The sequence below is a fragment of the Aulonocara stuartgranti genome (assembly GCF_965226115.1).
Source record: "Aulonocara stuartgranti genome assembly, chromosome: 22".
Taxonomy (NCBI): Eukaryota; Metazoa; Chordata; class Actinopteri; order Cichliformes; family Cichlidae; genus Aulonocara; species Aulonocara stuartgranti.
In genome coordinates this window covers 15,771,030-15,787,706 of record NC_138957.1, presented here as the reverse complement: position 1 = coordinate 15,787,706, position 16,677 = coordinate 15,771,030, and the positions used below count along the sequence as shown (strand labels likewise).

The 16,677-nt window shown below is 41.8% G+C and overlaps 2 protein-coding genes across 2 annotated transcripts; both read right to left on the bottom strand.

The window, feature by feature from the left end:
- Positions 1-42: 42 nt before the first annotated feature.
- On the bottom strand, positions 43-6,650 carry LOC309699450 (homeobox protein Hox-A10-like). The gene is made up of 3 exons (XM_082522459.1): positions 6,406-6,650; positions 2,271-3,265; positions 43-1,130 (listed from the first exon to the last, which is right to left on the bottom strand). The coding sequence occupies exons 2-3, from the start codon at positions 3,130-3,132 to the stop codon at positions 856-858; spliced, it is 1,137 nt and encodes a 378-aa protein (XP_082378585.1). The 5' UTR covers positions 3,133-3,265; positions 6,406-6,650; the 3' UTR covers positions 43-855.
- A 988-nt stretch (positions 6,651-7,638) lies between these two features.
- hoxa11a (homeobox A11a) lies at positions 7,639-11,030 on the bottom strand. The gene is made up of 2 exons (XM_082522054.1): positions 9,977-11,030; positions 7,639-9,053 (listed from the first exon to the last, which is right to left on the bottom strand). Exons 1-2 carry the CDS (start codon positions 10,638-10,640, stop codon positions 8,821-8,823), a joined length of 897 nt encoding a protein of 298 aa, XP_082378180.1. The 5' UTR covers positions 10,641-11,030; the 3' UTR covers positions 7,639-8,820.
- Positions 11,031-16,677: the final 5,647 nt, after the last annotated feature.

Here is a 16,677-nt window from a genome sequence, read left to right as displayed (position 1 = left end):
GAAAAACATACACGAACACAGAAAAAATTCAAACGGCTTCGGTTCAGTGCGAGCTGATAATTTATTAAGCATTACACAAAAAACACATTGTCATATGTACACAGAAATATACAAAAAGGAACATTCCTCCTTCACTTTGCAAACTGTTTTCGTGTAAACGCCCTCAACGCGAACGGAGTTCCAATTTATACATTCAGCTCATACATAGTTTAGACTTATAGTACTACATTTAATGGTCACAGGGTGAAGGATTTTCTTTGTCATTTCTCCCTGGTTATATAAGGGCATTATATTCCAGATTGGTTTAAATTTGCTTCGAAAAAATAAAAATATATAAAATAAAAACTTCTTATCATGCAGTTTGAAAATTTAATATTTTTTCAAAATTATTTCTAAAAATTTAGATGAAAAAGATGATTTGCCCCGTCACTTTCCAGGGCGCAGGTCCATGTGTGTGTGCATGTATGCGTGCGTGTGTGTGTGTGTGTGTGGGGGGGGGGGGGGGGGGGTGTTCACTGCACTGATTTAACTGCACTGAGGACACTACCCAAACATACGACGGAGGTGTCGGATCAACAATATAAAAAGAAAATATAAAAAGAAAAACACAATCAGGGGTAAAAACAGAGTCAAAAACATTCAGATGATCCTTTTTTCCTTTTTCTCAGTAGCTCACAGAGGACGTTTCATTGACATTAAGCGTGTTTGGAAATTAAAGGACGCTGCACCCCACGGTAAAACGAGTCTTTGTGTGGACAAGGAGGTGTGGGGTGGCGAATGTAATTTATTTCACCTATATATCTTGTTTTTACATTTTATTTTACTTCTCCTGTGTCATCGTGATTCTCTCGTTCATCACGAAAATCCATAGTTGGAGGTGAGTTCCCGGATCCTGTTTTCCCTCGTCATTTTCTTCAGCTTCATCCTGCGGTTCTGGAACCAGATTTTGACCTGTCTGTCCGTCAGGTGGACGCTTTTACTGATCTCTAGGCGGCGCTCTCGGGTCAGGTACATGTTGAAGAGGAATTCCTTCTCCAGCTCTAGTGTCTGGTGCTTGGTGTATGGACAACGTTTCTTACGGCCGCTTTTTGCTGTCAGCCAGTTGGCCGTGCTTTCACTTTTTGTGTCTCCTAAAGAAAATGGTAAATAAACGGGTTTACGCAGTGTAAACATGAGAAACTCCACTGTGTGTAAGAGAGAAAGGCAGACAAAGAGCATAGTTTTTTTTTAATCTATATGTTTGCATTGCGCTCATATTAAAACAACAGGCAACACTTTACCTTAAATTTCCTATATTTGGTAAGCAGTGCATTTAATAAATGTTTTATGACGTGTTAAAATGTGGATGTAAGAGTTTACTGATGAACTGCATTTGAAAACTTGACATTATCTAAATAGATAATGAGTGACCTTATAATAAAACACGTGGAGAGTAAAACAGACTTAACATTAGCTGCATATTAACAGAGTATAAGAGTGTTATAAACCAAGTCATAAATGTTTCTGATTATAAGTACGAAATGAAAGGATTACTCTGTGTGTGTGTGTGTGTGTGTGTGTGTGTGTGTGTGTGTGTGTGTGTGTGTGTGTGTGTGTGTGTGTGTGTGTTTGATGCGGAAAGTATAGTTTCTTTGTTAGATTCATCAGACTTGCAGTTGACGTTATAGCAACATATGCAAAATTTTCCGCCAATCGTAAACAGGGACACAAACATTATGCTGCTATCATAGATGGATGCAAATTACAGAAACGTTATAGCACTGGAAAAACATAAAAGCCTAAATAATAAATTTAGGCCCTTTTTTATGCAGCAGCCAACAACAAAAAAACAACACTGGATAAAGCTTCAGGTATTTAACGTGCATCGTATAATAAGTACTTCATTTCATATTACTCTGTAGGTTTGTATTATTAAATTTGTTGTGCTTGTTTAACGACAATAAAGAGTTTCATGTCACTCTGTAGGTTTGTATAATCAGGCAAAATTAAATTTGCCTTCATAATCACTGCTTCTCTCTTTTAATTTTACGCAGTACAATTTCTGTCTATTCATGAAAAAATGCACGCTTATTTAAGGGCGTTCCTCCCGCAGAATCTTGTCTTTATAGCATAAGAAACAACGAGATATGCAAAAGCAGTGTTTACAGACCTGTGTCTTCACTGTCACCTCACCCTGACCAGTAAAATAAAACTTGACAGGTGTCATTAAAAAGCCCCACTCTAACTGAACGCTAACAAAACAAAAGTGCGCAGACGAACCGTGACATTACCTTTATTAGACTGTACTGCTCTCTCTTTGTCGTTCTCCTCTGTTTCTTCAGCTGACGAGGCGTCTCCATCCGAGGAGTCGCGTGCCTCCTCGGTCCCAGTCGCAGCGTGAGGCTGCAGGTCTGCGTTTCCCGAGGACACGGGCCCCTCGGTGTTCCTCCCCTCCTGTGCCGTGGCTGGAGCAGAAGTCGAGGTTGGAGGTGTGTGGAAGCGAGCTGGAGCAGTGGGGTGTAGGCCAAAATGGGAATGGGAAGGGTTCGACTGGGGGCCGCTGGAGTTGTAAAGTTTATGAGAATGTGCGTGCGTCTGAGACAAGCGGAAGTAGCCCGGCACAGGCACTGAGCCCCCGCCGCCGCCATCGGTAACTGTACAAGAACTCGACCCTTGGCCGGCTCCAGTTAACCTTGAATATGTGAGATCTTCTGCGGTGGAGGCTTTAGGACACTTCGCCTGCTCGTACAGGCAGTAGGTGCTCTCTTCCTTTATATTTTGCGGGAACGAGCAGGGCGCGACCTGAGGACCTACCGGGTGATCTTGGTCCATCCGACATGACCTCTGTGCGTCCATCCACATTTCCATGGTGGACATGTAAGCGCCCGAGGCGGAAACCACGTTTTGTGGACCCACCTCGCTCCGCTTACCCATACCTGGGAAGTATCCATAGTTGTGTAGTCCGTAAGGCACTTCTGTGGCAGTGCTGTGAGGCACGCACAGTGCGCTCCCGGTGTAGTGACCTCCGCCGCTCTCATTGCGGCCACTGATCAGAGAATCCACTAGAAACGCATTTCCTGACGGGCTGTCCGAACATGACATTATTGTGGTGTATTTTGGCGAAGAGAGAAGGTAGCCCTTTCTGGCTGACATTTCTTGTGCAAAACATGCTGGATATGATTAGAGGCACCCCCTCTCCGCCGAGCAGACTGTGAAACCAATGGAAAAGCTGGAAGATGGGCAGTCCCTCCCACTCTGGGGCTACGTAACGATATCCATCTTGGAGCTGAGGCAGAGAAAGAAGACAGCACAGCAATCAGTGCCTCACCTCTCCTTATGCGCTACCTTGAAGTGACGAGGTGCAACACGATTCAGAAGTTTTAAAACATCTGTCTTTGAATTGTGTAATTCGTGCATGTGTTCTTTAGAAAAGCTTTGGAAGCATTATTTCCATTGCACAAGTACACAAAGGCCTGAAGCACTGACTTCCACTTTCCAACAAATGCAATGCAAATCAAATGTTAGCACAACGCTTAGCTATACAGGACAGTAGGACGTACTATATGTATAACCTGCCAAGCCCCTGAACGATAAAAGTGATGTAAGTGGGAAAATATAAGCAAATAATACAATTTATTATACAATTTCGCTTTAAGCCGGTGTGGCTTTAAGGTGTCAGATCAATTTAAAACGTGTGAGCCTTCTGAAACCCATCAACAAAGACACAAGACAAAGCTTAACGGTAATAAAGTCTTTTTGACTGTAGGGAGAATGCGCCTTTGGCAAAATGTCTTGTTTTATGTTGTCCATCCTGCAGCCCAAAGCAAGTCTGAGCTCCTCTGCAATAAAAACAGAAGTGTTTGGAATATTGTTGCCTACAGATATAGTGATTGCTATCAAACATGCGGAAGATAATGCCTCTGAAAAGTTCATATTTTCATTTTAGTCCGGATCGTTTAGTTGTACTGTTCTAAGTCACTTTGTACATGTTTGTAGCAAAATCACTTTTCACTTGAGAGTTTGGGCAAATATTAAATTCTTGGAAAATTCGCGAAGATTAACAAAGCAGTGCTGCGTGACAAAGAAAACACATTGTCGATGGGTCTGAACGCAACTGAAGAATGCACAAATACATAGAAAAATAATTAAAATAATTAAATCATTTAAAAACCAAATTTCTAAAATTCCCTGTCATTCTACTTTCCATCCAACAAAGCCTCTGAAGGCACTTTCTTAATTTTATATAAATCCTGTGTCCATATAATTTTAAATTTTACACTAAGAACATGAACACATGTTTTTTCAATCTATCAATTTCAAATTAGACAACGCAATAACTATGCTCTTTGTCTGTTTTTTTTTTCCAAAAACGCAAAATATAGAATGTATTTAATTGTATCCAAGCAATCATTACGGGCAACATGTAAAAAGGTCAAGCCTGCGTGTGCTTTTGCTCAAACGCTACAAATGATATCACCATGCAGCACTACGCTGTTTGGATTCCTTTCTTACAAACATTCAAAAAAAAAAACCTCAAAGCGGACTTCAATACGCAAATTTACATTCGTTAATCTGCCAAAATATTGATCACGTTGTTGTGAGGGAAAAGTCCCTTTGCGCCACAGTAAAGCCGACATAAAGCTTCCACATTCACAAGCCATCCAGTTTGTCCAATTTGGGGCAATAAGGTCCACAATAAAACTCTCCTTCCATCTTGTCGTGTCCTTGGCCATGTGCACTCCATTGCTCTGTCTCCAGGTTGAAGTTAATCTTGGCCAGCTTTGCCATTACCAGGCCCAGGTGGCCCTTACACCCCCCCAGTTTGTTTTGCAAAAAAATAAAAAAAACAGAGAGAAAGAAAGAAAGAAAGAAAAAAAAAGAGGAAATTCGGGAGTTATTCATAAATTGAGCCCATTTAGGTTTTCTGTCATTTATATGTACACTGACTTGGAGTTTTACCGAGTCACGGCGGACGTTTGTCAATCGCTGCTGCTCAGTGCGAGCATACTTCAAATTACTTAAATGACTGAGGCTGGATGCGGGTTATTTATGCGCATGAGAATATAATGCAATGGCCAATTTGAGAAGAAAATGATCTATTATGGAATTGTATTTTTTTAAAAGGCGTTTTGAGATTTCAGAATAAAGGCCGTGAGCGGCCGGAGCGTTTGTGTCCGTTTGTAAAATTTCCCCCAAAACATAAAATGAACCACAACACTGTTAGCCCAGTGACACAGATAAACGAACAACAATAGGTTTAAAATCATGTGCGCTTGTCCCCACAGTGGCCTGTTGCACGTGGGACACATGAGCCAACAGGGAAACCAAATACCTCAATTAATTATGTGTGCCTGGTATTAAAGTGTTTTGGCCCGCACACTTCATGATGTTGTAGTGGCATGGGGGCCTATCGATACCGTTGTGTTGCAGTTATTAATTGTAGCTATTAAATCTTCATTTTCACAGCTGCCCGGCTATTATATCCTGAACACAGTTTAGTCTGACCACTGGCTTTGATCAGGCCCATATAATCGTGGCCGAAGAGGCCGTTTGAATCGTATCATGTTCGTCCCGAGTGCAGTTATGAACAATAACGCGGCGTTTTATTACGTCCAAGCGGAAGCATTTATTTTTCACGAGAGACAAAGGAGAGAGAGAGAGAGAGAAAGAGAAAAGAGACTGGGTCCACACGCATTAGGGTTTAGAATAGCCACTCGCCACTTGGACTGATACAGAATAGCCTCAAACCTCAGCCCTATAGTGTCTGTTACAGGAAGGAAAAGGAGACGCGATTGCTGCCCTATCGCAATCAAATCGACCTTTTTAATCACAGCTTTGGCACGTAGACAGGGAATTGTGTGTTTTGGAACGACGTCAAATGATTTTAATGGATTCCTTTAAGAGGAAGAGCACGGAGAAGAATGATCACAGAGGCGACTACTGTGATTTAAGATGAGCTGCATTAGTATGTGAAAAATAAAACCGTTTGTTTTCCTTCCAGGACCCACTGCCTAGTTTGTGTCATTAACGTACGAGCTGTGTCCACCTTTGTCTAATAATTAAGGCAGAGTTTCCCGAAATACAAAACATTTGTGGTTAGACTCGGGAGGGGTTGCAGATCTCTCCAGGTACAAGGCGGCTATGCTACACTCCAACCATTAAAAAGCTCTAGCCCAGCAAAATGAATAGCACATGCAGCATGAAGCCTTGGCACAGATGTGCTGCCTTATTAGGGCCCCCAGGAAGACTTTCTCTAGCGCGTAAGCCTTTGGGCACCAGAGGAAAAATGTGGAAACTAAACTAAAAAAAAAAAAAGAGGCTCTTATCTCGGACTAACAGGGCTTGCATGCAAGGCAAGAATTCAAGCAATGAACAATTGGGTTTTTTTTAGTGCAGAGCAAAACTATTCAAGGTCCAGACTTTTACCTGTTTGCTTTTAAGGTGAGTTTGGAGATCAAAAGATCCAGGGCCGTGACATTGGTCCCAATAGCGCCGCCCGGTGGTAGGAGAGTCCAATCCCAAGTGCAGCCTTTTCCTCAGGAATGATTTGAAGTGGATAAACCACGCTACAGGGAAAAGCCTCTCAAATGAAGCCGGTGCAGCGAGCGAGCAGAAGCTTTTCCTATCCGTCCTCTGCCTGTCGTTGCTGTCGCCTCCTTGGTAACACAGTTAATAACCTTGGGTCTCAGACGGTTTATTGCACTGCACTCCAATTGTACAAATGCTCCAGACTCTCAGACAGCTTTTATGGCCGCGTTGCTGCGGCAACGGGGAGGATGTCCCGTAATTAGGGACGGAATTCCAGCGCGCAGTAAAGGATGCGCAAGGCAAGGCCGGACTATGGCAGCGAGAGGCAACCATAAACTTCAGCCTCTCTCCCTGAGTTTATGGCCCTTTTGACTGTCATATATGAACGCCAATGCGCTGCGGCTAGCTCCCATAAACACAGCGATAACAACAGCAAATATGGCGACCCTCGCCAAAGGAGACTCCAGTTGGAGAGGGTTCCCAAAGCCAATCAGCAAAATGACAGTTTGCGCACACGGACAGACACAAGCAGAGAGAAAAGATTCGAGAATAAAGTACACATGGTGCAATATGCTGGCAACAATAAATATGACTGTGACAGATAAAAGGTGACCTATAAGCTATCTGCAAAGATTCAGTAACAATGATTTCCTTTAGATGGAATGCAAGAATTGCAAAATATGTTATATAACTCAAAATACAGCAAGGGAGACTGAAAAATGTTTGGAGAGCACAGCAGCACAAACATAATTTAAGTATCGATTCAGGTTTATTATTGTTTTTATATTTGTATAACCTATCTAAGCACACAGCTGGCAAAGACTCTGAATTGTTGGGTATTTATTTAATGATTTATTGATTTTGCTTCATTCACACAGGAGGAGTTTAATCTGCAGTAGTGTGGTAGAGAGTGCGACTGTTTGGTTAATATTTCGTATTTCAGCCTTTAAATTCACTGAAAGTCATTGTTTCCGTTGTTTTGTTTCATACCTGTAGGTAGCTCACTGTGATTGCTGCGCTGTAAGTGTGAGATATATACATATATACATACATATATATATATATATACATATATACATACACACACACATTGAAAAAGCAAAGTCACTGACAAAATACAAGTCAAGTTGATTTTCGGTAATATTCCACTTTTTATTATTTGGAAATATAATGATATAATGATGATACACAATATTTCGGGCAGACCAAGCAGTTAAATTCAGTGTGATCATCCTGGCCAGCCTCGCCCTGACGGTAAAAATTAAGATTAAAAATTAATCTTTTTAATCTTCATCTTTCTTTTTCTCTTCTTTTTTTCTGTTTTATTTAAACGACAATTGTCAAGATTCAAGAATCGTGAACTGAAAATCTTGTTTAAAACGAAGGGGCCCACCGCGTAAGGTTACCTGTTGTGAACATCTCGGGGCGTGTACCTCAGTGCAAATCCACACGGACCCATAGACCTGGATTATTAATACTGGATTGATAAAATCAAAAGAGACATCTTAGAATTGATTTGGAAATTGAAAGATACGCAAAATACAAAATTAGTCTGCTAATCCTTGGTTTGCAGGGCACAGAAAATACGACAAAAGCTCGTTTTGAGGTCAGCTCAGACTACAACATGGGATCCCAGTAGTCAGCGTGTATTAACCGATTTTAGCTTGGATAGCCGTGGCATCAAAGTAAGATGGTAAACGAGAGGCTACAAAATAAATAAGCACACAAAACAAGAAAAAACCCACATCATTGTCATCCGTCGGATTCATTATTTGGTCACACCAATATAGATTCGGTTGGCAAGATATTCACCATCAGCCTAAATCCACAAGTTTTCTGATTTGAAAAACAGGAGAAAAAAAATCAGATCTTTTGAATACAAAATACACTAGATCAGTCAATTCATTACGTCTTTTTTTCTTTTCTTTTTTTTTCTCGCGCGAAAGGAAAATGAAGCGTCTTAGGTCACATTATGAACAAGGCCTTCGCAAACACAGTCTTGGCGATGTCAAAAAATCAACATTTTCAAAAGTGAGACAATGAGGAGCGAAATCAAAGTCCGCGGACCGCCTCTGTTCGTACTCCCTCTTTGTTTGAGTATTGCAGATCACAAGATACTGTTGTCCTCGAACTTGAAATTAACCATCGAGCAGTGTTGCTGCTGCTGCTGCTGCTGCTGCTGCTGCTGCGGCCAATGTGGTACACAATGTACACGGGGAGAGACACAGCCAGGCGAGTCAGTCAGTCTGTAAAGGTAACCAGTCCCACAAGCAGAGGACTAATGGAGCTGTGGCCGTCTTCTCCCCGACCCCCCTAAAGCAGAGGATTGGACGTATAATATTGTAATCTGTCTCTGTTTAGTTTCTTCTCCTTCATGCGACGGTTCTGAAACCAGATCTTTACTTGTCGGTCGGTCAGGTTGAGCATCCGAGACAGTTGCAGCCGCTTCTCCTTGTTTATGTACACACTGAAAAAGAATTCTCTTTCAAGTTCTCTGATTTGATATTTGGAATAAGGGCATCTTTTCTTCCGGGTCCTCTGTCCACCTGAAAGCCACAAAAATAGAAGAGGGAGAAGAAGAAATACAGGCGTCACAGAAAATCTAAACACTTCAAATTAGCCGTGACTATTTTACAGAAAGAGATTTATACGGGTGGGATGTCGCCCAGATTACGCATGAGAGGATTTCCTGAACATGAAGCATTAATAACATATTTCCCATTTCAACCTTTCAAGTGTCATATATACTGATATTATATTACACTGGAAAGATTACCAAGCCATTCGCTGCTGGCTCGCTAGACAATACACTTGGGCTTTGACCTTTACTAGCAAGTGAAAACAACAAGTTCACTTTAAAGTAGACGCCTCTGGTAGACGCAGGTAAATGAGACTCTGCTGCATTGAGTTTTACGTGAAAGCTTTTTTGGTTTGTTTGTTTTTTGTTTTTTACAGAGCAAATAAAGGGGAAATGTACAAGTAGGAACAGCAGCTCCATGCTAGCTTTAACATAAGACCTCGTGTGTGCTAAACCTTAAACCAGAGGCACCACCCTCAATTACATGCAAGGGGTCTTTTTAACGCTAAGAACCCGTGAAACAAGCACGGTCATAATAAGTGGATATAATCAACGCGGATCTGTATAGCAACTCATTGCTGGGCATTACTGGGTATATATATATATTGGTAATATATTATATATATTATATATATATTATATATATTGGTAAACATCGGGGAGTTTTACAGAAAAATATCCGCCTTGGTGTCTTTCACGGCCAATTTCAACTCCAAACACGTGATCCTGCAGTTTATAACAAAGTTTTGTTGGGGGGTGGGAAGGGGGTGGGGGGTCTGCAGGCCCTCTATAAACCTTATATGCTTATAAAACAGCATATAAAATTTTTAACAGCGGCGCGCAAGATTGCAAACTTTCTCTCATAACCGAGGCGCTGACTTTAATACGTACTGCTGCCGCCGGTTTTCTCCTCATTGTTGCCGGAAGACAACTCCGGGCTGCTCGTTTCATCCCGCTGCTCCTTCGACTCGCTGTCCGGGCACGATGGCGCTTCCTCCTGCACGGAGCCGGGAGGCTTGGTCGCCGTTTTGTCCCCTGAGTAGCCATTCGCGGAGGAGCTCTCCGACGCGTTCCCGTACGCCGTCTCGTAAAACTGGTCGAAAGCTTGCGGCAGCACTCCATTTCTGCCCACATTCCCATAGAAATTGGTAGCAGCGGAGCCAGCACTCGCGTGGTGGTGGTGGTGGTGGTGGTATGCGGCAGCGGCGGCTGCTGGGCTGCTTTTACCGAACATGTCCCCTACGACGGCGGATTGAGCTGACAGGCAGTCCCGGTGTACCATGTCCTCCGCGCTGGGGTAGCACTGAGGCAAGTTCCCCCGGTGCGGCCATTTACCGGATGCATCAATGGCTGCATAGTCCCTGAATGTCACTTCTCTGACGGGTTGAACCTGCGGGAGGTTAGAGGAGTAGGAGTATGTCATGGGGCGGGTGGACGGGGTCTGGGACAAAAACGATGGAAGACCGGAGAAATCAGCGCCCGCCGACACATAATACGTGCAGCTGGGCAGATACATGTTCGATCCGACGGGGACCCTTTCGTCAAAATCCATCATCGTATTCACCCACTTCTACAACTCTCTGCTGGGCTACGATTCCTCTATAACCGCCCTGAACATGGCTCTGAAGCGCCGTGCCTCTTGCCTCTTTGAAGCAGGTTCGCTAAGCAGAAATTGGGAGACGTAGGCTGACGTGAGAGTCATCTCCATCCACTCCACGGAGGAGGAGGTCACGTGACCGACCACACGGCAGAAATTGACAGATTTTCAGGCCCCACTTGTGTGTGCGTGCAGTGTGTGCGCGCGTATAGTGTGTGAGCGCGCGCCACGTCGCGCGTGCGCTTGCAGGAAAGAGTGTGTGCGTGTAGGAGTGTAAGAGACATGACTGCCGTGTGTCCTAAAGCTTGACATTGGTGCTTTTATCGCCATGTTTGCTTAAAAATAAATTCCTTAACATGCAACCGTGTCAGGAGAATGATGAACCATAAATGGATGCTGCCTGTTGCAGTCAAAGTTTTATGCAGTCTATTTACACCTCAGATGCTGAAATCACTTTTCAGTCTTTCGGGGGGAAATGTGCATGAAGACTTGTTTAATAGCAAAATGAAAAAAAAAGAAGGATCATGAACACTACATTGTCCAAACTATCTAATATGAACTATATAACTCGAACAACACATTATCAGAGGAAGAAAACAGCTTATTTGTAAAGTCCGCTTTTAGAAATGTCTGAGTGGTCATCATTAGGTGGCTTTTACGGCACAGCATTTGGCTGAGTGGGCATTTGGTTATCAGGGTCATGTTCAAAGTAGCGGCTAATGTTTCAGCTGGCCACAGCCTTGTCTTAGAACCATTATAAGACCAAACTGGAATTTTGACAGGATAAATTCAAAACGTCTTTAAAATAGGTAGCTCGAGGAACAGTTTCTAACTTCAAGACATAAAACACACAGTGTGTGTACAAAACCTTGTGCCATTAATGGATTATCAAATAATAATATTAAGACGTTTACTTGAAATTATTGTGATAGTTAATACGTACCCTCAACATTAGAAGAAACTGACAGATATTCCGCAAGCAACAGCGATCAATTGTTGAGAAAAATACTCATCAGCTGAAAGGTACAGTCTGTTGCCTAAATATAGAATGCTTCAATGTCCATATTTAATTAGCTTGTTGCTGAATAACAACATTGTTCCATTTTTAACGGGTTTCGCCTCGCTCTTCTGCTTTGCTTCAAGTTAACAATTTTATGCATCTGCTGGCAGCTTTTAAAGTTGCAACAGTCAAGCTTGCTCCACTTTTACGCATGGCGATCTCGCAGCATTTTGGTCCAAATATGTATCCAAATGTTCACTGTTAAGCAAGAAGACGGCGTCCAGAAATTTACATGACATTTAGATATCATTATGTACTGACAAATAATAACTTCCACCAGTTCCGTGATATTTTTACTCAGATGAACAACGAAAAACATTTACGTAAATCTCACCACCGTGTAAAATCGTTTCTAAACACATATTAATGGATTATTTTAAAATAACAGCGCTGTCAGTATTTTTACAATTATAGCTCGGAACATGTTAGCAACTAATGTACTCTATGAATATTTTTAAGTATTGGATGTAGATAATCCAAATGGTTAAGATTGTCATATGGTCATATGGAGTCTATTCCTCACAGAAACTAAAGTAAAACAAGATAAGAAATGTGTTGAATCCTGTGAAATAAATTTCTGCTATTTGAATTGGGGAAACACGCCACAGTGCACATTCCCCGGCTCCCTGCTCTGAGGCCACCGTGGAGCTTGTTTTGGAGAGGCTGCAACTTGACTCTAATGTGCTGTGAATGAGAGACCTGAGCTCGGATTAAGACCGCCGCGGCTGGTCTGCCCCCACTGCCCAATGTGCATATAGGGATTCGAGGGGCTCTTGATGGCACATGTGAAACATGACCTTGAAATATCATACATACTAATAATACTGTGCGAGAACCAACTAATACTAGAACCCAGCGATTGTGTCAAAAAGAAAAACGGAAAAAACCTGATATGAATCGTTCCAGACCCTTACAGGCAGTTTAATGTGGATAAATTGCAGGGACACAAACAACTCGAGTGTCTTTGCGGTCACACGCTCCGCCTCTCGGTCAATCCAGACAAATTCTAAGAGTTGTGCCGAAGCTTTTAAGCTGTAATTGAGGACAGGATGCCCAGGAAAACCAAAGCCAGCACTGCACAGACCTGGGTTTTTATAGCTGCTATAGTATTCTTGTGCGCCTTTCCCCTCAAGCCAGACAGACACCACAAAATCGGTCAAGCGTGATAGGAAGTCACCACCTACACTGACTCAAAGTCAGCGGCTGGGGAATTTCAGCAACATAGAAACATGTGTCTGTACACAGCTAAGGTAAGAGTTCTCCTTTGAATAAATCGGTATTTCTCTAAGAAATGTCTAGAAATATTACAATTTTTGTTAATTTTAACAAAGACAGTGATCATAAAACAGTTGATACAAGTGAGCTGAGAGCCAGATTTATGTCAAATGTGCTTTCGTTAAAGGAAGTCGTTCTGTGGATCCTCAGTCCGCCTTTCGTGTGTTGTTTTTGGTCAGAAAAAAAACTGCCGTCTGGCGCTGCGTAAAAGCTCTCAAAGCCAAAGCTTTGTCTCTTCGGTCGACTTCAAGTTCGGGGAGAGAGGGGGTCCTTCACAAAGAGCAAAGGGCTCCATTTGCCCCGGATGGAGTTCCATTTAATTGCCTTTGCATCCACTCATGCCTTGAGTCGCAAGATTGCCTGATAACGTGAATTTATAATTGCAAGCAGCTAATAGTATGTCTGTTATTAGAGTTGTGGGCCCTAACCGTCTGCTGTGGTTTTTATCCAAATTATTAATAGAAGAGAAAACAACACACTCCTTGTGTGACTTCGTGCTCAAAGCGACCCCTTAGAGTTCAGCTTTGTCTTGTGCCTAGTATCCACAGTCAGCATCTAGCTGATAAGTTTTATGATAATAATAATAACAATAATAGTAATAATAAAGGGGGTTGGGGTATAAGACATAACCACGCGAGACTATTCAATAGATTTGACACCAAGACAGACAAATAAGTGACTTTACTCAAGGGCACTCGTTTTTATGACCTTAAAGTTTCCTTGTTGTGTTTTCTTTAACGCACACAGCACGCATAAACACACATTGGATTTGCTTTTTTAGAACAAACACGCAATTAAAGAAAATTGTGCATAAAATAGCAACACTTCAAAATAAGAGTCCTTGGTTTGGCATAGTGGCATAGTTTGGCATTGTTTTTCCGTTTTTTTCTTTTTTTTGTAGTCAGGACGAGAATGCGACGTGTAGATTGCCCAATCCTTGTGCCATAAAACCTTGTCAGACAACAAGTAAACAATCAAGTGTGGGGAGGATCTGAAAGTACAGTTTAACGCCCTGTCAGGTAGGCCCTATAGGCCGTAAAGGGGGCTAAATAGGAGTATTCAATCTCCTGCAGTGAAACCTCCTGTAGTTTCAGTCTTCAAGGAAAAGAAAAAGCTCAGAGCTTTACTACAGGCTGTTTTTTGTTTTCATTCTGTGGCTGAGAAATAGGCCACCACACCTGCACCTCAGAGGATCTATTGACTAGATTCTTCATCTCAAAATCTTCCTTAGTCTAAACAAATACACAAACAGTCGACCAACACAAAAAGAACACAGGTGTTTGATTGTGCCTTTTAATGAGCGTGTTCCTATATTTTCAATAAAACACAATTTTACTAAACACTTTGCTTTATTGCGCATAAACCAGCCGGGAACTGCACTACCAAAATAGCCAACAGATTAGCCTAGAGTAGACTAATCATGGCTTCCTTTATTTCTGTTTCGCCAAAGCAGTTCTTCAAACTGCAAATTCGTCTGCTTGTGTGTCCTAAAAAATCGCACTACATTAATATATAAAGTGTTTTTGAACTTGAATTGTACATGGGCTTGCTCAGCCGCCACCATCTTACTGGGGGATTATAAAACCATCAGACTGAAACATGAAACAATCAGAGCTCGCACTTGGTTGCGTACAAACGAACGAGCTGGAATATATCAGCAAACGTGAACCCGATTAAGCGAACATCTGTTGATTTATCCACAGGTGACAGAAACGAGGGCGATGACAGAGAGGCCTGGCGGACCACACAAGGGCTCCAAGGCGAAACTGACCAACTCCACGGTCAACGGGAGCGCCTCCGGCTAGTCAGGGGAGAATCACAAGGCTGGATTAGCCTGCAGAGGGTGTCATGAGAAACAAGGCGCCAGGAGGAGCGGGACTGGACAAAAGGACATAAAGTGGTGTGGGGAATAAAAGAATATTTACAAAGAGGTCATTTGAAAGAATAACAAGGAATACGAGAAAGAACCAAGACGCGAGTAAAGCGAAATTAAAGGATTTCATCTTCATTAATAAAAATAAAACTCCTCACAAAGTACAAAATAGAATAATGAAATAGAAAATTCGTTTTTTTTACATAAAAAGCGTTCGGCAAATAAACCCAGAAATTGTGAGTATTCTTAGAAGATCTTAGTTATTTTATTTCTTATAGGTAACCAGTTGGATTTCAGTCCTCTAATAAATAAAACTAGAAGCCTACATGCGCCAGATCTTTGGTTGAGTTCCAGTGTTTAGTTGCGATCTCCCACAACATGAAAAAAACGATCGCTTTGAAAGGACATTTGATAAAATTACACGACCATGCGACGTTTAGTTTTACTTAAACGAGGAGAGAGAAAAAATCTGTTTGGGGTCTTAAAACAGGCGCAGTGTGCGTCAAATAACGCAAATCCCGACCTGCGTTTCTTTCTTTCTTTCTTACTAAAAAGTCACATTTTTACACCACATTAACCTTCAGTATTTTCCTTTTCTGTTGTATATTTTTTCAGCTTGCTCGGCGCTGAAATGATCTTCTCAAGATGTTGACATCTTGCGGATGCAACGCCGAGTTTCTTGCTTTTTTTCTTTTTTCTTTTTTCTTTTTTCTTTTTTTTTCTTTTCTTTTCTTTCTTTTTTCTTTTGTTTAATTGCTGAATCTAAGCTCAAATAATAATGGGCGACTTCAAAAATTCTACTTTCGTTCACAAATATAAATGGCCCTCATGGTTACCAAATCATCGTGAAATAACGGATTATACTTTAAACTGTCAAGTGGATTTTAATTCTTTTTTTTTTTCTTTACGTGGATTCACAAACAAATGTGAAACTCCCACAATTTGCTTCACTTATTATAAATGAATCTTCTAAATCAGGTAAGATGATTCAGTGAATTTGCTATTTATATAAGAGAAGGACAGCAGGTTCTAAAAAACAACAATAGATGTATTTCTTTCGTTTCCGTGGAGTCTTTTCGACTTGCCCACATAATAAGAATTCAAGTTATCACAGATCAACTGATCACACAATTGATTCGACATATTATGTATAATGATCTTTGTTATTGTTGACCACCATTTAAAATGAACAATTTTGTGCTGGGGGTGTTCGCAAACCTACAAACGAGTGGCTAGCTTTGACTGACGCATCCTTGCCGGTACATCCTTCTTAAATCTAGTCTGTATACCCTTCGTGAATGAAGACAGTACATTTTGGGGCATTTATACATGAGATGATCTGATATCCGGACAGGAAACCCGCTCTGTCTATAAAGACTGAGGCGCCGACTGGGGCATGGAGGAGGCTTTCATATAATCTCGGTCAAGTGCTTCTATTGGCCCGCTGTCACGGTCTTGGGTAAGCTTATGTCCGCTTGGGGTCTTTGTGCTGTATTACAAGATTATCTTCCAAAATCACGCTATCAAGCTTGAAAGCTGCACTGCAGGCTAAGTGAAGGTTGCAGGCCTGTCCTCCATTATGCTCAGAGACAGCGAAGGTCAATGTAAAGAGCAACGCAAAGAGCCGGCCCTGAATGCAGAGCTCATTCACGGCTGACAGCGCGTGGAGTGATGTTGTGCATCGTGTACAACACAGTTTCTACAATCTAAGCATGTCAAATTGTCCAGTGTTATTTCATAGGACGCATTTTTTATTTAAAGAAAACACTAACAGTGACTTTTGTCCA

Coding starts and splice junctions, on each gene's coding strand:
- LOC309699450 (XM_082522459.1), bottom strand. CDS start 3,132: ATGTCAGCCAGAAAGGGCTACCTTCTCTCTTCGCCAAAATACACCACA. Junction 1,131..2,270: donor AGCAGTACAGTCTAATAAAG/GTAATGTCACGG, acceptor CATTTTCTTTAG/GAGACACAAAAAGTGAAAGC.
- hoxa11a (XM_082522054.1), bottom strand. CDS start 10,640: ATGATGGATTTTGACGAAAGGGTCCCCGTCGGATCGAACATGTATCTG. Junction 9,054..9,976: donor GGAGAAAACCGGCGGCAGCA/GTACGTATTAAA, acceptor TGTGGCTTTCAG/GTGGACAGAGGACCCGGAAG.